At 50.5% G+C, this 23,029-nt stretch overlaps 1 protein-coding gene across 2 annotated transcripts in view; it reads left to right on the top strand.

Moving 5' to 3' along the window:
• Nucleotides 1-22,748, top strand: part of Polr3e (RNA polymerase III subunit E) — a 29,476-nt gene extending 6,728 nt beyond the window's left edge. The window contains exons 4-21 of one of the 2 annotated variants that reach the window (XM_052762789.1): nucleotides 2,789-2,866; nucleotides 3,653-3,768; nucleotides 4,138-4,220; nucleotides 7,150-7,257; nucleotides 7,551-7,600; nucleotides 8,480-8,599; nucleotides 9,530-9,615; nucleotides 9,902-9,946; nucleotides 10,026-10,117; nucleotides 11,102-11,222; nucleotides 13,950-14,031; nucleotides 15,347-15,406; nucleotides 15,491-15,648; nucleotides 16,120-16,181; nucleotides 16,703-17,226; nucleotides 19,016-19,093; nucleotides 20,448-20,573; nucleotides 21,505-22,748. In XM_052762789.1, the coding sequence (XP_052618749.1) occupies nucleotides 2,789-2,866; nucleotides 3,653-3,768; nucleotides 4,138-4,220; nucleotides 7,150-7,257; nucleotides 7,551-7,600; nucleotides 8,480-8,599; nucleotides 9,530-9,615; nucleotides 9,902-9,946; nucleotides 10,026-10,117; nucleotides 11,102-11,222; nucleotides 13,950-14,031; nucleotides 15,347-15,406; nucleotides 15,491-15,648; nucleotides 16,120-16,181; nucleotides 16,703-17,226; nucleotides 19,016-19,093; nucleotides 20,448-20,573; nucleotides 21,505-21,561 (2,046 nt within the window). In that variant the 3' untranslated portion in view covers nucleotides 21,562-22,748. Of the gene's footprint in view, nucleotides 1-2,788; nucleotides 2,867-3,652; nucleotides 3,769-4,137; nucleotides 4,221-7,149; nucleotides 7,258-7,550; nucleotides 7,601-8,479; nucleotides 8,600-9,529; nucleotides 9,616-9,901; nucleotides 9,947-10,025; nucleotides 10,118-11,101; nucleotides 11,223-13,949; nucleotides 14,032-15,346; nucleotides 15,407-15,490; nucleotides 15,649-16,119; nucleotides 16,182-16,702; nucleotides 17,227-19,015; nucleotides 19,094-20,447; nucleotides 20,574-21,504 lie in introns of those variants that run through there. The other variant, XM_052762790.1, reaches the window with a different exon arrangement.
• The last annotated feature ends 281 nt before the right edge of the window (nucleotides 22,749-23,029 follow it).

The following is a 23,029-nucleotide window of genomic DNA, read 5'->3' as shown; positions in this document are numbered from 1 at the left end:
AATGCTGTGATGGTAGCTACTGGGCTTTCACATTAGCTTTACTGGAATAAGGATCGTACACCATACTTCGCACATTTAAGTGAACCATGCTCAAGACTTTAACCTGTTTGGGGGCTGTGCGGCCAGCACCACAACCTATTTTAGTACGTTTTGTCTCTCTGAAAGATCTCCTGTGTTTAGTCAGTCCTCAGCACAGACTCCACTCTCACTTTGAGCCCCAGGCAACCCTTACCTTTGTTTCTATGGATTTGCCTGTTTGGGATTTCTCATGTAGAAGAAATAGCATGCGGGTTTAGTACCAGCCTTTTTATGTAGAGCCCGTTCATGTTTTAGCCTGGATCAGTGTTTCATTTTTATGACTAAAGAATATCTCTGTGGGGCCGGAGAGGTGGTTCTGTCAGTGAAGTACTTGCTGTGCAAATATGAGGACTGAGTTTGGTCCCCAGAACCCGCCTCAAAAGCTGGGTGTGATGGGGTGTGGTTGTGTGTGGTTGTAATCCCAGTACTGGGGAGGCAGAGACTGGTAGGTAACCTGGGGATCACTGGCCGGCCAGCCTAACCTACTGAGTGAGTGTCTTAGTGTGAGTTTTTTTTTTTTTTTGGTTTTTCGAGACAGGGTTTCTCTGTGTAGCTTTGCGCCTTTCCTGGATCTCGCGCTGTAGACCAGGCTGGCCTCGAACTCACAGAGATCCGCCTGCCTCTGCCTCCCGAGTGCTGGGATTAAAGGCGTGCGCCACCACCGCCCGGCTAGTGTGAGTTTTTATTGCTGTGAAGAGACACCATGACCACGGCAACTCTTATAAAGGAAAACATTCAGTTGGGGTGGCTCACTTACAGTTCAGAGGTTCAGTCTATCATCATGATGGGGAGCATGGCGAAGTGCAAGCCGACGTGGTGCTGGAGCAGGGAGTGCTGCATCATGCAGGCAACAGGGAGTCAACTGAATGTCACACTGAGGGAAGCTTGAGCAAAAGAGACCTCAAAGCCCATTCCTACAGTGACACCCTTCCTCCAACAAAGCCACACCTCCTAATAGTGCCACTCCCTTTGGGGGCCATTTTCTTTCAAACCACCACAGTGAGCTCCAAGCCAATGAGAGACCCTGTTTCAAAAAAAAAAAAACCAAAGTGAATGGCTCGTGAGGATGATACCTGAGGTTTGTCCTCTGGCCTTCACATGCACATGCAGCCAAACACATACAACTGTCCATTGCAGATGCAGTACGTTTTGTTCGTCCATTCATCCGTTGATGGGCATTTGGGTTGTCTACACTTTGGCTACTGTACTGAATAATGCTCTAGACATCTGTGTTTGTGTTTTCGTGTGAACCTGTGTTTTCACTTCTTGGATGTACATCTAGGAATAGAATGGCTGGATCATACTGCATTTAACTTTTCAAAAAGTTGGACCCGTTGGACTGTTTTATACCATTTTACATTCTCAGTAGAAGATGGTTATTAGAAGCACTTGGATTCTGGTTGCACAGAAGAGAAGAGTTGGGGGCTCCTGAGCGCTCCAGGGCCTGGGGCAAGTGGCAGGGGCGGCAGCAGTGTCCCACGCCAGTGCAGAGAAGAGGCTGTCCATTCCCCAGGGCTACCTGCATCCTTGACTGACTGAGAGTCTCTGACAGTGGATCCATGTGTGTCCACTGTGTGCTAGGCTCTGCTGCTGCTGCTGCTGCTCTGGCTGCTTTGTTCACACTCTTGGCAGCTTTGGGAGGGAGAACACGGGAGTCAGTGGCAGAGTCGGCACTCTAGCCCAGACCTATAGCTCATACCAGCGCTCTCAGCCTGGAGTAGACGAGATTAGCGCTCTGGGTCTCAGCACAGGCACATCAGTGGCTTTGTGAGCTGTTGCAGGAGGGCAGATCTCACCTACTGCTGGCTCTTCCAAGGGCTCTACCTAGAGCACTTGTGCTCCAGGCTCTTCCTTCCACCAAAGCTTAGCCCTGCTTCAGCTGGAAGCAGGAATAGCATTGGTGTTACTACGGAGCAGTTTTTAGGAAGTGACTACTTACTTCCTGGGCTGACTGTAGCTGACCTGAAGCGGTCCCGAAAGTTGAGCTTCAGCCCGGGCTGCTGCATCTCCTCAAGGGCACTGCTGCTGTATACTAGGCATTGGTGGCTTGAGCTAGGATTCGGGGGACAATGGGGTTCATCTGTTTTCATGGGAGAGGAGAGAGGGAAAGTATTTCTGTGGGGGACTCTGGAAAGGCGCTGTGTGTTCAGAGCCAGGACTAGGATTTTAGAAGAGGCCTAGAGTACAAGCAAGCCATTTACATAAAAGTAACACACATGGGAGGGACCCACTTCTCTGACCCCTCTCCAGAGGATGTATGTGGAAAGTACCGACACATTGTTGAGGAGAGAGAATGGAGTCACAGATTTCTGAATCCGATGTCCAGATGAGCCTCTAGCATTCTTAGGCCAGTTTTTCCTCTTGGCCTTCAGAGTGTCAGTGTGTCCTTGGGTCCCCACTGCTCTAAATTCCCACAGCTCTGCTTTAGAGCTTCAGGGTCTAAGGGACTCAGCCATGCCCCTTGAAAGACAAAGACTTCCTAAAGTGGTCTAGCAGCTGGAGGCTCAAGAGACCCAGTGTGAATCAGACTGCAGGTGAAAGCTGTAGGTACCTCTTGGTAGAGCAGATAGGGGCCTGGATGCGCTGATCTCTGGTGGGGTGGGAGTACTTTGAATGGGAATGGCTGCTGATGAGTCTGTCACTGGAACCCTTGGCACCTGCTCCGTTTGTGTTGGGCAGGGTGGACTGATGGGTGCCTTTCTGTCTCTAGTATCCCGTGCGTCCAGCTTCGATGACCTATGATGACATTCCACATCTCTCAGCCAAGATCAAGCCCAAGCAACAGAAGGTGGGGCTACCCTCCGAGAAGGAATTGGGGTGCAGAGGGTAAACGGGGGTTGGGGAGGCAGGAAGACAGATACTTCGGGACTGGGAGCCCTGAGAAGGAGCAGTGGAGGAATTAGGATAGCAGCAGTGTCGGGGGCTTGAAAGCTGAGGGAGGAGAGCCTTTCCAGAAAAGAGAGGCAGCCCTGGCAGAATCAGGCTCAGGGTAGGTTGAAAGGTAGGCTGGGGAAGCCTGGGTGCTGAGGTGTGGGCAGGGGTGAGCTTAAAGCAGGCTGGATAGAGGAAGATCCTGTACCTGTCCAGGATGGGGTCAGGAGACAAGGAGAAGCTGAGACAACTTTCCCATCTGTCTCAATCTCTGTAGTCACAGGGAGATGACGTCTTAGTGTCAGAATTTCTCATCCTGCCAGCCAGTGGTGGCACACAGCTTTAATCCCAGCACTCGGGAGGCAGAGGCAGGCGGATCTCTATGAGTTCAAGGCCAGTCTGGTCTACAGAGTGAAATCCAGGACAGGCACTAAAACTACACAGAGAAACCCTGTCTCAAAAAACAAACAAACAAAAAATCTCATTCTGAATAGGGGACAAACATGACTGTGCCTCTACTCCTAAAACACATTGTGACGTTTCTGTTGGAAATTTCATTGGTGACCTCAGTATGGACTTAAACCCAGGGGCCCAGTGGGAGGGACACTGGTCAGTCTTGCTTCTGGGTAGGGACCTGGCTGGGAGTGTTCCTGGGAGTTGTGCCATTGCGCCTTCTGAGTAGGGTGGTACTTTGTACCTCCAGGTAGAGCTTGAGATGGCCATCGACACTCTGAATCCCAACTACTGCCGCAGCAAAGGGGAGCAGATTGCATTGAACGTGGATGGTGCCTGTGCTGATGAGACTAGCACATATTCCTCGTGAGTTCCTGCCCCTAGGGTTCCACTGCAGGTAGAGGTTAAAGAGGAGTCTCTAGAGGCCTCAGAGGCACCGGGCCCTTTCTACTCTTTGCCTGGGATCCCCATCATGTCAGGTCTCTACCTTTAACCAAGAGTGTTGTAGACCCTCCCTCCCAAGTTGGCCTGTCCTGCCAGGTGCTTCTGACTCCAAGGAAACTGGCCACTGGAGCTCTTGTCCATCCTTCATCTCCTGGTGTACAGACGAAGCTATGAGTTTTCTCATCCCTTAGCCCTAGCTGGTGTACCTCGGAGGATATTGGGATGGAATGGGGTTGGCTAGCTTCTCTGGAGCGTCCTAGCCCTTCACACTAGTTCTCCTTGTGCTCCCAGGAAGCTGATGGACAAGCAGACCTTCTGCTCCTCCCAGACCACCAGCAACACGGCCCGTTATGCAGCTGCCCTCTACAGGCAAGGTACCTGGGTCTGGCTATACCGTGGGGAGAGCACAAGGTGGGCTGGGCCTGGGGACCTCACCCAGCCTAGTTTTCCTTTGCCTTATGTGTGGTCTTGGCCTCTACTGAACATCAAACCATGCAGGATCAAGGCAGTGTGGAAATGTCAAACTATGCAGTCATAGCACTGCAAAGGGAACTTTGCGGAGCACTCCCAACTTGATAGGATTGGACCTGGGAACACATAGACAACGTAGCATAGTACTGGGGACAGGTGGCAGAATTTTGTCCTTTTAAGTACAGGGTACTTAGAACCCAGCAATCCTATTCATAGGCAGCATCTGCTGAGGACGAATGAGAATATGTCCACATATGGACACAGATGTCCATAGGGCCTTTATTCATGAGAGCTAAAGAATGGAAACAACCCAAAGCCCATTAAGTGATGCTTGCATGAACAAAATGTGGCATATCCATGCGACAACCATATCTGCTTGTGTGAAGGAGTGATCCCTAATGTATGTGTGCTTCTGCAAGGGTGAACCTTATAAAATCATGAAAGAAACCAGGCTCAAAAGACTACAAATGGGGCTGGAGAGATGGCTCAGCAGTTAAGAGCACTGGCTGCTCTTCCAGGGAACCAGGTTCAATTCCCAGCACACACATGGCAGCTCACAATGTCTGTAACTCCAGTTCCAGAAGACCTGACACCCTCATGCAGACGATACACCCAGGCAGAACACCAATGCACATAAAATATTTAAAAAGAAAAAAAAAAGACTACAAATGGCCAGGCATGGTGCACACTTTTAATCTCGGCACACCTTTAATCCTAGTGCTTAGGAGGCAGATGAAGGTGGATCTCTGAATTCTAGGCTAGCCTAGTCTACATAGTAAGTTCCAGGATAATCAGGGCTATGTAAAGAGACCTTATCTCTATCAGTCAATCAATCAATCAATCAAATCAATAAAGACTGCATACTTACATGTTTTAGTTTTCTTTCCTGTTGCTGTGATAAAACACCCTGACAAAAGCAACTTAGAGGAGAAAAGGTTTATTTGACTCACAATTCCAAGTTACAGACGGTCATTGTGGGAGGTCAAAGCAGCCGGAAGTAATGACTTTACATCCACAGTCAAGATGAGAGCTGTGAGTGAATGCACACATGCTAGTGCTCAGCTTGCTCTCTCCACTCCAGTCCAAGATCCCCGCCCGTTGGAGTAGTCCCACCCACAGTGGGGGTCTTCCCCATAGTCAGGACAAAGCCCCACAGATGTGCCCGCTGACTAACTTAGTCTAGACGGCCCTCACTGAGACTTTTTCTAGGTGTTTCTAGACTGTCAAGTTGACAGAACTAGCCATCACACCACATGATCCATTTTATGAACTGGTGGTTCCCGGGGCAGAGGGAGGGAGATGTGGGGAGGGACAGGTTTGGAGTGATGAAAATGTGCTAAAGTTGCCACAGTTCTGAGACTCTGTTAACCTAGGTCAAGTTGTGTGCTTCAAATGGGCGAATGTCTAGGGTGTGTCAACCCATTAGCACATCTGTCAGATGCTCACTTCATTCAGCATTTGGAGTTTGCAGAGCAGCAAGTGATGTGGATCTGAGTACAGAGGAAACGTTCAAAAGTCGAGTTCCAGGTGGCACACACCTTTAATCTGAGTCCTCAGGAGATAGAGGCAGGCGGATCTTTGTGAGTTTGAGGCCAGTTTGGTCTACAGAGTGAGTTCAGGACAGCTTAAGGCTGTTACACAGAGAAACCCTGTCTCGAAAAACCAAAAAACAATGTCTTTTCCTTAGCTGGGTGGTGGTGGCACATGCCTTTAGGGTGGCAGAGGCAGGTAGATCTCTGAGTTTGAGAACAGTGTGGTCTACAGAGCAAGTTCTAGAACAGCCCGGGCTCCACAGAGAAACAAAAACAAAAAAACAAGTAATGGCCCATAGCTACTATGTCCTGTCCTCAAGGCAGTATCTCTTTGAAGCTACATTTCTTTAAAAAATTTTTTCTTAGATTTATATGTGTGAATGTTTTGTCTGCATGTGTATATATGTGCATCGTGTGCATGCCTGGTGCCTGAGGAGGGCAGAAGAGGGCATTGGATCCCCTGGAATTGGGGTTACAGATGGTTGTCTGCTGCCATGTGAGTGCTGGGAATCAGAACTGGGTCCTCTTTGAGAGTACCAGGTGCTCTTAACCACTGAGCCATCTCTCCAGCCCTGGAAGCTCTGATTGTTACAGCCAGAGACAGATCATAGTTAGAGACCAGACTGTCCTCTGACGGACTCCAGTAGGGCTTCTGGCAACAGCAGTGTGGCAGAGGGGAGGGAGGGCGAGTTGTTCCTTGTGGCTAGAGGAGCAGCAGGTCGTGAGGAGAGGAGACCTGACATGAGTGCTGGGGAGTGTAGGAGGTGAGTCTCCAGGAGGTGTCTGAGCAGAGTTAGTTTCCGGCTCTGGGGAGTGTAGGAGGTGAGTCTCCAGGAGGTGTCTGAGCAGAGTTAGGCTCTGGCTCTGGGGAGTGTAGGAGGTGAGTCTCCAGGAGGTGTCTGAGCAGTTAGGCTCCGGCTCTGGGGAGTGTAGGAGGTGAGTCTCCAGGAGGTGTCTGAGCAGAGTTAGGCTCCGGCTCTGGGGAGTGTAGGAGGTGAGTCTCCAGGAGGTGTCTGAGCAGAGTTAGGCTCCGGCTCTGGGGAGTGTAGGAGGTGAGTCTCCAGGAGGTGTCTGAGCAGAGTTAGTTTCCGGCTCTGGGGTGTGCTTGCTGTGCCTGGCAGGATCAGATAAGAGCTGGAAGTAGCTCCTGGCCTGGTATTCCTGAAGAAGCTAGATTGGGGCTGGAGGGGGATTGGTGGTTTGGCAGTGGGTGTAGGCCTTGGGGGACTTGGTGATTCCTTTGAGTAAGCTGGGTATGTCAGCTCATAGGGGCAGGTTCAAGCCCTTCTTCCTTTGCCAGGTGAACTCCACCTGACACCTTTGCATGGCATCCTACAGCTTCGGCCCAGCTTCTCCTACCTGGATAAGGCAGATGCCAAACACCGAGAGAGGGAGGCAGCCAATGAGGGTGAGCCTGCTGACTCTGTGGTCTGGGTGGGTCAACTTGGGCATAAGAAAATGGCCAGATTGTGGGGTGATTACTGGCATCCCAGGCTTCTATCTACTAAATGCCCCTAACTCCACATTTGGGACAGCTAAAACATGTCCACACAGGTTGCCAGACATTGCCTGAGGGTTAAACTGCGCTAGTTAAGACCACTGCCCAAAAGCCACAGCCCCCAACCTTGACCTTCCGGCGGGGAGGGTGGTGTGGGGAATGAGCAGTCCTAGCAGAGGCTGTACTGACGGCTTGCTTTGCAGCAGGGGACTCTTCTCAGGACGAGGCGGAAGAGGACGTTAAGCAGATCACGGTGAGCTCCGGCCTGGGCAGGAAGGAGCAGCGTAGATGCCCAAAGACAGGAAGAGCTGCAGGGTCTGAGCAGAAAGGACTCCCAGCCTTGAGAATAACAGCTACAGAGTATCATTGAGCCCCTCTCTGCTGCCTGGAGGGAGTAACCTACCCGCTGCCCAGCCTGACTCCTGTTCTAAAACGAATGGCCTTGTTCTGTGTAATAGCTGGGATCTTGGGGTGTGGCAGGCGTTGCCTGGGAACAGGGAGGTGCAGCCCAGGAGCCCCATGAAGCCACACAGGCTCACGAAGTCCCATGTTAATTACCTCTGTGATTGTGCCTTTTTGATGGGTACAGAAGAGTGGTTAGCATGCTAACCTTGATTTTGAAAGATTTAGAAGAGTGTTGGCTTTTCACTCATGATTATGAGGTTCCTCCTATTTATGCATTACTTATGTATATGTAGTTTACAGTTAGCATTGAAAGAAAAATGCTGCACAATGATGCTGCAGCTGGCCTGGAAATGGCTATAGAGTTTACACATTTTGGTGGACTGTCCTCTCCTGAAGTGATGTGGCAGAGTGCTTAAGCCTCAGAGGCTTGTCCTGTTCTCAGCAGCTTGTTGGGTGGCCTTTAAAACCTTGGAACACCCTCATCTGAAAAGGTATGCTGTGGTACCCTGTGGCCCAGCTGGAATTCCAGCCTTGGCCAGGGTCGGTAGAAGCATGACAAAGACCACTCTCCGCTTGCGTTGGCAGCTCACAGACTGAATTTCAAAAATGAAGAGAGAGATGGAATGCAAGTGCTACAAAGTGTGTGTGTGTGTGGGGGGGGGGGGGGGGTCTGGCAAGAGCTGTGGGGGCCACAGACCTGAGGGTGTGACCCTTCCCCTCTCTACAGGTGCGGTTCTCACGGCCAGAGTCAGAGCAGGCCCGCCAGCGCCGTGTGCAGTCGTATGAGTTCCTGCAGAAGAAGCATGCAGAGGAACCTTGGGTCCACCTGCACTACTATGGCGTGAGGGTGAGCCAGGGCAGGACCTGGGGGAAGAGCCCTGGTGCCTGGAAGCTGCTTGTCTCACCTTTAGCTTCACACCTTTAGTTTCAGTGTGTATGGACCACTTGGCCATACCATAGACAGCTTGGAGGTCCTGTGAGCGGTTTGCATTTTGTTCACATCCCACTTAGCAGGTGTCATAGAGTGGGAAGCAGAGACCCACTGTTACAGTTTAAGGGTTTTAGCCCCCTAAGCTGTGCATGAAATGGGGCTGGTGTTTGGTTGGTTTTGTACACACCATCATGAATGCTGATTGCAGACTAGATACTTCATCTGAGGTCGCACTGGAGAATCTGCTGTCACATACTCTCAGGTTATTGCCTACCTATCCAGAACGATTTAATATATTCAGTTTTCAGGGCTTTAAAACCTACTCCCTGATGCTGCCTGGGTAAAGGAGGCAACTGAACATGAGCTCCCAGGTGCCTGGACTAGAACTCCCTGATTTTTGGGGGAAGGACCAACTGAAACCTTCCAGGAAGAGATTAGTATGGGGCGAGCCTTAGATTCAGGGTCAGACTTACAGATACACTACAGCTTTTTCCTGTGTGGCCTTGGGGAAATTGCCTTCCCTTTCTGAGTCTCAGTTTTCTTGTCTGTGAAACAAGAATAGTGAGAGCCTTGTAGAGTTAGTTACTGTGAGTGAGCGTTGGTACAGAGCCTGGCGCATGGCAGTGTTTGGTGAATGCTAGCTTGCTTCTAGTCCTTGCTGGTGCTTCTGCCCTGTAGAAGGAGCTGGGGCTGGGGTCCTAAAGCCAGGGGGTAGATAGTTGAGACCACACTGCAGAGGCTTTGTGGGTGCTGTGCTCAGAACACACAGGGGGCCTGTGTCTGGCCATGGAGCAGGGCAGTGAGTGGCTAGAGTTGCGGGTGACCTGTCCTGCCTTTTCCCCACAGGATAGCCGCTCCGAGCATGAGCGCCAGTACCTGCTGTGCCAGGGATCCAGTGGGGTGGAGAACACAGAGCTTGTCAAGTCACCCAGGTGGGACTGGCTGGTGCTGGCTAGAGGCTCCGTTACCTCTTACCTGTGTGGGCAGGGTGAAGGAGGGACATTGCCCTGGAGAGGTCCCAGGAGGGTGGCCTGGGATAGTTGACCCTCATGTTCTGTAGGGCTGTTGTCTAGGAGCCGGGGACTATTGGGGATGGGGAGGATGGACCTCTGCTTACACCTCCCCAAGTTTCAAACCTGGTTGTGGTCTGTGCTCACATTCAGGGGTGAGACAGAGTCCACAAAGCCTCTGACACCCCTCCACCCCCACCCCTTACAGCGAATACCTCATGATGCTCATGCCACCCAGCCCGGAGGAGGAGAAGTGAGTAAGGGCTGTCCCCCACAGTATTTCCCACTATCTCCCACTGGTCTCCCCTAACTATTCACCCTGTTTCTAACAGAGGCAAGCCAGTGGCTCCCAGCAATGTTCTGTCCATGGCCCAGCTGCGTACATTGCCCCTGGCTGACCAGATTAAGGTCCTGATGAAGAACGGTGAGTGCCGTAGTCAGCAGCCCCTGCTTCTCTTGAGTCCCTCCAGCTTGGCAGCTCCATTCTGTTATATTCTTTTGGTTTTTGAGACAGGGTTTCTCTGTCAAACAGTCCTGGCTGTCCTGGAACTCACTCTGTAGCCCAGGCTGGCCTCGAACTCACAGAGATCCACCTGGCTCTGCCTCCCAAGTGCTGGGATTAAAGGCTGCGCCGCCACGCCCGGCGCAGCTCCATTCTTGTCTGTGCAGATCAGATAGTGCACCACTGTGTCAGGTCACCCAGGTGGGACTGGCCCTTCAGGGGGACTTTGAGCTGAAAAAGTCCCCCTGACTTTTTTGAGATTGGCCTGAGCTTTGGTCTGTCTTTAAAAGACTGTGTGGTTCCTGGATACTGGTGGGGCTGAGCACAGTCTTACATAGGATGTGAAGTAGTACTTGGTCTTGGTGCTTCACTGGGCTCTACACATTAAGGACTAGCTCCTTTTTCTCTTAGACAGAGGCACAGAGCCTTTGGGGGCTGAGTCCCAAGCTCTGGGCTCCTATGAGAAGCCAGTGTAAAGCCTTAGGCCTGGAGGGGGGTGAGACAGCTCCATGCTGTCCTGTGCCCTGCCTTGCCATACCGCTTCCGCCCATCCTGTGGGCCTCCCTGAGGCATCACAGGTGGTCTGGGTTTAAATCCTGGCTCTACCTTTTCCAACGAGCTAAATGTGGGGCAGTTTTCAACTCTTTTTGGGCCTAGTAGTGATAGAATCTTCTCTGCACTCCTTGGTTTCCATGTAGATCCTCACGCTTGTTCTGTGAGAGACACAGGCCTGGCGTACAGTCCTCCACCAGCTCTGATTACTGCTGGTGCTGTCCTTACTCCTCACATTCCTGGGAGTTAGGGGAGCTGGGGGCTTGATGCTCTTCAAACACTTGGTGGGAAGATAGAAGGGCCAGGCCTCTCTGCACTTAACCAGTGACTTGTTCCTTTGTCTGTCCACCTCAGTGAAAGTCATGCCTTTTGCCAATCTCATGAGCCTCCTGGGCCCCTCCGTGGACTCTGTGGCTGTTCTGCGTGGAATCCAGAAGGTGGCGATGTTAGTTCAAGGGAACTGGGTGGTGAAAAGGTAAGCTGCTTGCTTGCAGTCTGAATTTAATTGTGTTATTGATGTTGTTCTGCCTAGTTGCATTTTATGTTTTCCAGGACTCTGTTTATGTTTTTTTTTCATCCTAATTTGGAGGTTAGTCTCTTGACTATTGGTTCCCTACAGTTTGGGCATGTATCTGATAGCACAGCTACACATAATTAATTGTCTTTTACTCTCTTCCAAGACAGTTCAAAAGCTTAGACTATTGTATTCTGTTTGTATTTTCGGGCCCACAAGACTTTTTCTAGTGTTCTTAGGCTTACTCACATGTCTGCCTTGCATGATATTTTCATTCCTGTGTACATCTGGGCTCTCATCTGGGATAACTTCAGTCTGCCTAAAGAGTGCGATAGCGTTTAATGCAGATCTGCCAGTAATCACTTTCCTCAGTTTTTAAGTTGGTGATTATTCTCCCTTCATGCATTGCTATGATTCTCTGTGTATGTGGTATGCATACATGTATGTGTTCATGTGTGGGCATAGGCCCAGTGTTGATGTCAGGTGTCTTTCTCGATTGCTCTCCACTTTATTTATTGGGAGGCAGGACCTCTTGCTGAACCTGGAGTTCCCCATCCTTGTTGGTTTAGCTAGCCAGCGTGCCATGAGGATCTGTGCCTCCCAAGTGTGTGTATGTGTGTGGGTAGTTGTAGGTGAGCGCGGGTGCCCTTGGAGGCCAGAGGAGTTGGATCCCCGAGGTGGGGTTACAGGTGGTTGTACTACAGCCACCTGATGTGAGTGCTGGGCACCAAGCGCAGGCGCGCTGCTCGAACAGCGCATGCTCCTAACTGCGGAGCCATCCATCCTCTCTCTGGCCCTGACTGGCTCTATGTGAGCTCCGAGGATCTCACTGTGGTCCACGTGCTTGTGCAGCAGGTACTTTGTCCTCTGCGCCACCTCCCCAGCCTGACGTCCGTCGTTGTGGTCTCCTCATGTTCGTTGTTTTTGAAGAGTTGCCTGTCGGCCTCAGTCTTGTTCTTCGCTGGTAATCTTTGTTTCCTTCTGGTTGCTTTGAAGCATTTCTCTCTGTTTTGGCTTTCCACTGTTGCATTAAGAAGTGTCTAAGTGTGGCTTCCTTTGTACATGGCCTGGGGATTCATAGGTCATGACTTTGTGGCTCAGTGTTCTCAGTGGCTTTATTTCTCCTGAGTCTTCCATCAGACCATCAGTTCTAAGGGAGTAGAAATAGTCTGTTCTCTTATCCCCTAAATTCCTAGCTCTCGGTGAGATGCCTGGAACATGCCAAGCCAACTCTGGTAATTCGTACTTTAATTAGAATAAAATGGTGTTATAGTAAATACATTAACAAAGCCCACCCTTTGAACAGTGTAATGTGAAGTGAATCATGTGAAATGTAAATAGCTTTAAAATTCAAAATATTTTCTTTGCCTTAATCTCATCCTGATGGTAAAGTTGATTCCTCTTACTGCCACATGGTGGTGCTCTTTGCTGGGAAATAGACAGACCTTGCTGTTGGCTTACCCAGTTTTCTTTATGGAAGAGTTTTATCATGGCACATTGCTTGTTAAATGTGAGGGTGAGTACTATTTGTATTTAGACTGTGAACAAGTAGAAGCCAGGAAAGGCTATTGAATCACACACACACACACACACACACACACACTCAAGACATTGACCAAGAGGCCCAGAGCTGGTTTTGAATGTGAGCTCTGCCTGCACTGCTGTGTCCTTGGGAGGCTTAGCAGTTCCAAGATGGCCTGTCTTATCAGCTTGGGCTCCTTTAAAGCTTTCTCTCAGGTGTTGAGGCCTCTGTATAGGGTTATGATCCTTCCAGTCAGATCTCTTTCTTTGTGTCTATGTGAGATTAAAAAAAACTCACTTTGATTCAAACATGTCTTATTTGTGTGTTCTGTGCTGTGTGCTACACCATTCAGTGTCTCTCTCTATCCTCAAAGCACGGGTCCACAACATGTGCCTGAGTAGGTTCAGTTCACAGTGGGTCCTTTCTCTGTGTGGCAACCAAGAACACTTTGCTAGGTCTGTGCCCACAGAGCTTAATCTTGGAGCATGAGTTACTCAGGACTGGCAGGTATGAGGGGAGGGCCTCCAGCAGGGGAGCCATAAAAGCTGGCCTGGGGCTGTGGCTAGAGGTAGGGTGGGGAGTCAAGTTGTGGGACTGCCTTGTGTGCTGAGGCCCTGGGTACAGTCTCTTCTCTCATGCTCCAGGGCAGTCAGGTATCTCTTGACAGCTAACACACATCCCTTTAGGCAGACAGGGAGGCCTTGCAGCTTGCTTGTGTGCTGAGGCCCTGGGTACAGTCTCTTCTCTCATGCTCCAGGGCAGTCAGGTATCTCTTGACAGCTAACACACACACACACCTTTAGGCAGACGGGGAGGCCTTGCAGCTTGCTTTGGCACTAGTTTCTTGTAAAGCCACAGACATTTAACCTGTGGGATCTGGGTCTTCTCAAGAGTCTGGGCTCCGGGAGGTCCCAAGCTTGTGTGTCTTTGAGCCCCTAACTCCTCCTTGGGGTTGGGCCAGTGTGTGATATGGTTAGTTGGGAAGAGTTGCTCTTTCCCACATGTCTTCCTGGGCCCAGGAGGAGGGCTGCAGACTCCAGCCTGTTGCCTGAGAAAGGATGTGACCTGGACTGGCTTGGACTGTGAGCGCTGGGCTTCCAAAGTTGGCTGTGGTGGTGATCTGACTACAGACAGGACTGACCAGCTGTCTCTGCTTGATTTGTCAGTGACATCCTGTATCCCAAGGATTCTTCCAGCCCTCACAGTGGTATGCCCGCTGAGGTGCTCTGCAGAGGCCGAGACTTTGTTGTGAGTATCTAGACTCTGGCCACAGGGCTGGGAGTGGAGGGATGGAATTCAGAGCAGGTGGTGAGCTCTGGTAGGAAGGTCATTGTGAGCAAGCCACCATGTGGGGCTCCACAAGGTGATCTATTCCCCTGGGCATTCTGGGCTGATAACACCCTGCTGTCATTCCTGAGGACTCTGGATCCCATGGGTGGTGCTCATGTGGTTGAGTGGTGTATTACAAAGCTCACGCTGGTTGCAGACTTATGTGAGGATTTTGCCATCAGGTTTTCAGTTGCCATGAGTGATGTGACAGTCTGGCAGCATTGGGTCCATAGCCCTGGCCAGCACCTACTTTGGATGGGCCCAGTAGTTCCCTTCTACCATAGTCTGGCACTTCTTTATTACTACATGTCTGAAGTTTGTGACTTCTGAGCTAGCTCATCCCTCCTTCCTCTCTGCCCTGTTCATACCCAGAGCTTAAGTCCCTCCCAAGGTCTCAAGCTCATGTCTCTGGAGTGTGCACTGCCCCCTAAACCTTGGCATTTACACTTTGAATTGCTGAATGTGGCTGCTTAGGTCTGTCTACGATGGCCCTTGTGCTCATGCACAAACCTGTCATGAAAGGAACCAGCCCTTAGATTGTTTGAAGACAGCTGTGTTTGCTCTTCTGATTAGACATTAGCTTTTGGGGGAAGTTGTGTTGAGGGGCCTCAGCAGTAGGTTTGATCTGAGACATCGGAATGCTGCTCCCACCTGACCCTGTTCACTCCTGCACAGGTGCCCTTTGCTTTTGGTGGGCACACACCATTGTGTCGGCGCCTGCTGGGTCTGTGTAAGATGTGTTGCTGTAGGTGACAACCAGTCATCCTTCCCTCGTGCCTTTCAGTCATTGACTCTCACCTCTCCTGAGTACTCCTGTGAAGTAGTTCAGGACGTGACAGCTGAGTAGGCAATGAGAGGGTTGTCGGGAGCCTGAGCCTCTGGGAAGCCATGCCAGCTATCAGCAGCTGCCACAGTGGAATGTTGCCATGCATGGGGCAGCACCCTGTTGCCGAATTCCCATGACACTCTTCTCAGGAGGCCCTGGGGATGCAATAGTGACCCAGATGAGCAAGGCTCTGTCCCCTGAACACTTGGTTTGCAATGGAATGGGGTGGCCCAGCCATCCTGAAGGAGAGAGCACATCTGGAAGGTGGCTTAGGTAAAGAGGCTGTAGCCCCAGGCCCACTAAGAAGAGTAAGAGTAGATCAGGAGCCCCATTCTGGCCTGGCGCCCAGGCTCAGGCCTCTTCCAGGCCTGTTGCTGTGTCCTCGAACATGATGCTTTTCTTCCTCAGATGTGGAAGTTCACACAGAGCCGATGGGTGGTGAGGAAGGAGGTGGCAGCAGTGACCAAAGTAAGTGGGGTTCTTGATAGCCCTAGCCCAGGGCTTGTTACAGGGGGCTGGGCCTGGCCATGCCTTACACTCCTCTCACCCCAGCTCTGCGCTGAGGATGTGAAGGACTTTCTGGAGCACATGGCTGTAGTGAGGATCAACAAAGGCTGGGAGTTCTTACTGCCTTATGACCTGGAGTTCATCAAGAAGCATCCGGATGTGGTCCAGCGGCAGCACATGCTGTGGTCGGGCATCCAGGCCAAGTAAGGGCTTGTTGAATAGTGTGAAAGGTGTAGCAGGTGACCCTGGCCCTGCCTCCTGGGAACAGCACAGTTGGGCTGGATCTGGGCAATAAGAGACACTGGGGCAGGGCTCTGTGCACTTCTTGACTGCTTTCCACAAAAATGGATATCGTGAAATGACCCCAAGACCCCCAGCACAGAGCTGCTGGCAGCCGCACCCCTGCTTGTCAGAGCTGCTGTGCTGAGGGGCTAGAAAGGAGAAAGGCATGTAGTCCAGAGGAAAGGACGGTCACTCTCCTCACACTGGCTCTGGGCTCTGGTTAGGGGCATGTGTGCAACCAGAGGGCTTGGAGGAGAAAAGGCCTGGCTAAACCCCGTCCGTGTGCATGGTGTTTCGTGACTCAGTGTCCTGGGCTTGGGAGCTTGTTCCTATGGCAAGGCAGGCAGTATAACATAGAGGTTAGAGTTTAAAGAGTGTGTTCTCTTTTTCAGATTAGAAAAAGTCTATAATCTCGTAAAAGAAACCATGCCAAAGAAGCCGGATGGACAATCAGGTGTGTGGTTTCAGGCTGGGTAGGCTCCCAGCTTGGTCCCTGGCCCAAGAGGGGTCCTTTTCAGGATGAGGCCCAGAGAAGGGCCGTGTGATTCTCACAGTTGACATTTTCTGTGCTGTCCCCCCTTCTACCTCATAACACCCCCCCCACACACACACACACACACACACACAACCAAGTTAGCCTAATGCCTGTCCAGAGGACAGCCTCAGCAGCCCCCACCCCCACCTGGGGAGGACTGTGTCTTTCAGGGCAGAGTGGATTCTGAGACCTGTTCGCTCAGCAGGTTGTGTGACAGGAGCTGCTGGCAGGTACTCAGCAGGGCTCCAATTCTGGTGTGCCCAGCTTGATATCTTCCCTCAGTATTAGGTAGCCAGGCTCCACCTCAGCAAGGAAGAGCAGAAGACAGCCTTGGTGCCTTGCTTCAGGGGCTGTCTTGGTGTTCCCTGCTTGGCCTCCGTTTCCATGCTTTGTCTGCCTGGGACCTGTGCTCTCCTGAGCCATCCTGCCTCTCCACACAGGGCCTGCTGGGCTGGTCTCTGGGGAACAGCGGGTCCAGACAGCCAAAACCAAGGCCCAACAGAACCATGCCTTCCTGGAGCGTGAGCTGCAGCGACGGAAGGAACAGATGCGGGCAGCTACAGTCCTGCCCAGCGTGCAGATCAAGGAGGAACCCCTGAGCGAGGAGGAAGTAGATGGGGAAGAACTGGAGGCTGAGGAGGAGGAACCCATGGACACTGCACCCAGCAGCTGCCTCAGCACCAAGTTGGCCAATGGGCTGCCTGCCGGGCGGGCAGTGGGTGGGGACAGCCTAAATGGGCACCCAATACCAGGCTGTGCCAGCAATCCAGTGGCCCGGGAACTGAAGGCTTTCGTGGAAGCCACCTTTCAGAGACAGTTTGTGCTCACGCTGAGTGAACTCAAGCGCCTCCTCAACCTGCACCTGGCAGGCCTGCCCCCGGGCCACACACTCTTCAGCGGCATCTCAGACCGCATGCTGCAGGATACGGTGCTGGCCGCTGGCTGCAAGCAGATACTGGTGCCTGTAAGTAAAGCCTGGGCCTGCCAGGACAGGCAGACAGTCACTCAGAACCCTTCAGGAGGGCAGCTGGGCAGTCTGCACATACCTTCTCAGAGCTCAAGAAGCATAGACCCCTGTGTGCCTTGTCAACAGCCCCAGCTGGCTGCATGTGGCTAGGGTGTATGCTATGCTTCTCGGATGGCTGTGGGAGCCCTCGGGGCTCCCCGTCCTCATCTGAAGTGGGTGTGTTGTTTTTCTACCATAGGAAAGAAAGGTATTTAAGAGCCCTAACCAATATACCAGGGCCTCAGTAAACCTAAGTCCTCTACCTGGTTGATACTTGGTCCCAAGGCCGTGAGTGGTATGGCTGGAATTTGAACCTTAGTATGGAGGCCCTATCTGTTCTGCTTTCACAGAGATGAGATGAGCACTTCCCCACAGCCTGGGGCTTGGTGACTTCTCTGGCTTTGGGCCAGTTGACCATATACACTCTGGCCTCTGCACATTTCTGGCACTAGGCATGGTGGTGATGGAATGATCCACTTCTGCCTCAGTCCTTTCCTGCCCGTGGAGTAGGCTCCAGAGCGGGAGCAGGAGACCATTGCCCTTCTCTGGAAAGGAGTGCCTAGTGTAGCCTGAGAGAGGCTGGCAGGGCTCTGCTAGGCTCTGCCCAGCCTGGGAAGCAGTTGGGGTGGGGATGGGGAGGAGGAGAGCTGGGCTGGCTCTTAAAAGGGGGTATGTATGCCATGTGCAGCGCCAAGCCCATAAGCACCCGTGGCCTAGGATGTCTGGTCCAAGGCCCTTGCCTCTGTGTGTAAGGAGCAGGACAAGAGGCCCTGTGGTCTCTGCTGGCGGAGCCTCCTTTCTGAGGTCTGCGTTAGAAGGTGCTGGGATTGGGTCCCTGGCTACCTAGCAAGTGGGGCCAGTTTTCTGCAGGCCTACTTTTCTGTGTACAGGTGGTAGTGAGGTTGCCTAGGCCATCTGCATGGACAGAGGGTGAGGGATCTGCTGTGGATGTGGTGCTCTTCCCCACCCACCCCAGAAGCTGCTCTGGCCATGCTCCTTTCTCTTGGAAGTGCTGGCATCTAGAGGACACCCCAAGCCCTGTCCGGAGCGCTTTGACCCAGGGACCATATTCATAGCATGTCCAAGACAAAAAGGCCTTGAATCAGTCTGCCTTCTGATTTTCATACAGCGGAGATGAGGCTTAGGGAAAGCGAGTAGACTTAACAGACTCAAGTTTAACTTGTGGTTTGCTACTGTGAGCTGAGCAGCTGTAGACAGTGAGTGAATGGCTCTGAACTTGCTTTTCCTTTTGGCAAATGGGCAGGGCAACAGCTCAGTGCTGCTTGCTTTCCTTCCCATGGTCAGGTGAGATCACATCAAGTCCTGTGTCAGGTGTAGGGTGGACTGGAGCCCACGATGCTGGCCTCTTCCCTCACCTCCTTTCTTGTGGTGACCCCCAAAGCTAGTGGCATGAAAGGCTTGGGAGTCTGTCAAGATCTGGCTTGAGCCACACTTTTTATGCTGCCCTTGTGGTAAAGAGCTGACCAGAAGCCCTAAGGAGTGATAGGGAAGGGAGTGTTAGAATGTAAGCCCAGGTGGACACCTCAGGGCAGCATTCCACTAATGCCATCCCAGACACCTGTTGTTACAGGCATCTCAAGAGTCCTCTCTCTCACCAGAGCCACTGAGTGGGAGGAACTAGGCTTGGAGCACACTTTCCTAGGATTGGGCTGCAGGCTAGGTGGGGTGAAGTGAGCCGGGCAGTGGGTTTACAAGGCAGAAAATGACCAAGTCATGCTTGGGCCAGTTTCCCCCACAGACTGCTGCTTCTCCGGATGAGCAGAAGGTATTTGCCCTCTGGGAGTCTGGAGATATGAGTGACCAGGTGAGTGCCTCTTTTGTTTGTTTTTATCATCTTTCTTTCTCAAGAGAGAGAGTCTTGGAAGGTTGAGACCTTTAGGAATTGGCCACTGGCGTGTCCTTGAACACCTCAAGTTCTCCAACCACTTTACACCTGCCAAGACAGGCAGGGTGTACCTACCAGTGGTTTGAACCTGAACTTGGGGGTCTGCTGCATCAGAACAGAATCACCTTTTGGCCTCACTATGTGATTTCTGTAGAGGTTCCATGGGGATAGACATGCCAGGCAGGCCTGCAAACCATGTCTAGAGTCGGTTCGCAGTGGCCCCTGACAGCAGGAATGAAAAGGCTTTTTTATTAGCTCTCTCGGCCCTGGACTGTGGCTTATTTTGTTCAGCCAGCCTCTGGCAGAGAGGGCACCAGGTCTCCTGTGTTTGTGTTGTGCAGGTCTGGGAGCTGAGGTCCGGATGCTTTTAAATCACGGACTTGCCTGGACTCCATAGTTGTTCTTTTGTTTGTTTAAGCAGAAGTGCCAGTTAGCTGAGACAGTGCATTCTGAATTCTTTAGTCCACTAGACAGTGGGGTTCTTAGAGAATCCTGTAGGCTGATACATTTCTTTACCTTTTCCTGTCCTTACAGAAATGTGAGGTATTAAATATACTGGGCCGGGAGGTGGTGGCGCGCGCCTTTAATCCCAGCACTTGGGAGGCAGAGGCAGGCGGATCTCTGTGAGTTCGAGGCCAGCCTGGTCTACAAAGTGAGTTCCAGGAAAGGCGCAAAACTACAGAGAAACCCTGTCTTGAAAAACAAAACATACATACATACATACATACATAAATACATACATACATACATACATACATACATACATACATACATAAATAAATAAATAGATAAATAAATAGATAAACTGGATGCTATCTTTTCCCATTTTTTGAGATAGGTTTTTCACTCTAGCCCAGACTGGCCTTGAACTCACATTGATCCTCCTTCCTCAGCAGGGATTGTAGGTGTGAGTCACCACACCTGCCAGTATTTTTTCATTTAAAACTATACTTCGGAGAAGATCTCATCTATCCTTCATGCTATTTCTCTTTAAGAATATAATGCATTTTCTAGTTTCCTGGATTCAGTGTTAGGCTTATTTGTCAAGACTTTGAACCAATTTGGACACCTTACCCCCACCCACTTTAAGCTGGCTCCTTCTGCCTGCTTCATTCCTGTATGTCCAGACTGCTCATCCGAGTTCCTTTAGGGCAGTCTGGAGCAGTGGCGAAGGTGCCGGGCTTGCTAGACACCGCAGGGTGGGTTAGGGCCTTCATTGGGTCTGTTGTCTGGGGATGGTTCTCATACTAACACATTGTTTGTCCTATTGAAGCACCGACAGGTTTTGCTTGAAATATTTTCCAAAAATTACCGAGTACGCCGGAACATGATCCAGTCTCGGCTGACTCAGGAGTGTGGAGAAGAGCTAAGCAAACAGGAGGTGGATAAAGTGCTAAAGGTATGTCCCTTATGCACGTGACCCCACCCAGAGCATCTAGGTTTGGGCTCTGACCTGTCTTTTTAAGGATGCTCATGTGTGTGGAAAGAACTCATGTCTGGTACCTTATTCTTGCTCCATGCATAGTAAATCAGGACAGCTCTTTCCCCAGCCCCTACCAATCTGATGGCCACTATCTGGTAATGATATTGGTATATTGGCAAGGGAGTGAACCTTTTCACACAGTAGAGTTTGGGGTGGGGTGGTTGTGGGGAGGTGGGTGTCATCTTCATCCAGGGAAAGACAGGTTTAAACTGAAATCCTGCCTCTGGTGAATCTTGTACAACTTTCAGTACAATCCATTTTGTTTTTAATTTAAAAAGGAGTTGAAAAACCAAACAAAAAAAAAAAAGGCCGGGCGGTGGTGGCGCACGCCTTTAATCCCAGCACTTGGGAGGCAGAGCCAGGCGGATCTCTATGAGTTCGAGGCCAGCCTGGTCTACACAGAGAGATCCAGGACAGGCACCAAAACTACACAGAGAAACCCTGTCTTGAAAACCAAGGGAAAAAAAAAAAAAAGAGTACTGTTTGGTTAATGTAAAAAATATTTGGAATGCTTTTCTGAACTGTGGTACATTTGTAGGATTGAGCACAGAAAGCCACTAACACTTTCCCTATTATCTTAGTTATGTAGGTGATATGCCTTATTAAGTCAACTGGAAAAGTATTTGTTTTCTGTCTATAAAACACATCTGTTTTATAATATCTCTTAAAATATCCCTGAGGAATGGTGTCTCAGAACCCTCTAGGGACCACGCAGCCACCACAGCGGCATACTTAGGCTTTTTGATGTACTATTTGTATTTTCCCCATTCATTGTAAACCTGGTTGTGTGAGTAATAGCTATCTTCCCTGCTAAAATCGGCCCTTAACCTGTTCTCTTGATTTTTAGGACTGTTGTGTAAGCTACGGTGGCATGTGGTACCTTAAGGGGACAGTACAGTCTTGACAGTAGCAGCAAACCACTAACTCACCGAATCCAAGCCCAGGGAAGGATGGCAGAGCCAGTAGTCTCGACCTGCCTCAAGACGGCAAGAGGACCTGCCCACCTCGTGGCCTGCAGCACTGCCTGGCCCAGAGGACAGAGGGCTCGCACTCGGCCAGTGGCAGGGTCAGCGTAAGTGAGACCGCTCCCAGCAGAGACCAGCCGGCCGTCTTTGCAGTGCAGTTTGAAATTCCCGATGTATTTTGCTTATTTGGTTTCATTCTCATAATAAAGAGAGTGTACACTGACATGGGCAGGATTATGAAAATCATGGTTTACTATTTTCCTTTTTAAAATGAATGCCAACAAAGTTAAAGTATGTTTACATGATGAAGAGAACCGTAAGGTTTTTAATATTTAAAATGCCTAGAAGCCAATAATTAGTCTTAGAGTCTCTCTCTGCTAAGACTTCTGCCAATTTTACTTAAGCAAATTGAGTTATTTTACTGTTGGGTTTCTGAGGCCACTTCACCTTTTACAACAGCCTACTTTCTGTAGTGGTCTCAACTGTTTACACGAACCGTCGCAAAACATTAGATCAACTCCATCTTCTCCTAATGTTCACATAAAGGTGCAAACTGAACAGGTAAGTGTGCAACAGTGTGGAAGCCAGGCTATCACCATTTGATGATTGGATGTAAAAGAAAAAAAAATTCTATTTTGTGTATTTTTAAAATAAATGCTAACATTAAACTGGCATCATGGTGCTACTGTCCTCAAATAGTTGCAGGAAGAAAATGTCATCTGTGCTCTCAAAGCATTAAATACTAAAGAGAGAGGGAGTCCGTGACGCCATCACACAGCTCATGAATCCACCTGTTGCTCACCTTGACGTTGAGACTGGTCTGATGGAGGCCTGCAGGTCCCCAGTACTGGTCTTCTGCTCATGCTGCCCAGGCCACCAAACCAATGGGTACAACCACTGCGTGGTCTTAGCTGCAGACACGGAAGCCAAAGGGAAGAAGGACGGAAAGTGAACACAAGCTTTTGAAGGAGGGAAAGGAGCTAGTGGAGCAAACTCCTTCCATGGGATGTGAACGTTGCTTAATCTCAAGGTTTTAGTGCTTACATTAAAATAGATTTAAAAATACTAATGTACTTCAGACTCAAATATTTAAAATCAAAAGGTAATAAAAGTATTTTTTTTTGTACTAAGTCTTCAGAATGTGGTATTTTACACTTCTAACCCCTCTGGAGCTGTGATTTACATGCTGAGTTGCCACATGTCACTTATGGTGAACATGGCAGACAATATAGCCCTAGAAGAAAAGGTGACCTAGGCTGGGAGAGATGTGACTTTTCCATCTAGTTACGACTTGTTGCTGTAGTCTGTCTTCTGCAGCATAGTCACTAATGGCTGAAGGTTTAAATGATGCTTTAATCCCAGTACTCAGGAGGCAGAGCCAGGCGGATCTCTGTGAGTTCAATACCA

The sequence above is a fragment of the Peromyscus californicus genome, unplaced genomic scaffold (genome assembly GCF_007827085.1).
Source record: "Peromyscus californicus insignis strain IS unplaced genomic scaffold, ASM782708v3 Scaffold_4__1_contigs__length_199733344, whole genome shotgun sequence".
Lineage (NCBI taxonomy): Eukaryota > Metazoa > Chordata > Mammalia > Rodentia > Cricetidae > Peromyscus > Peromyscus californicus.
Note: the sequence above shows the minus strand (reverse complement) of the source record. Positions and strands in the feature narration are given on the sequence as shown.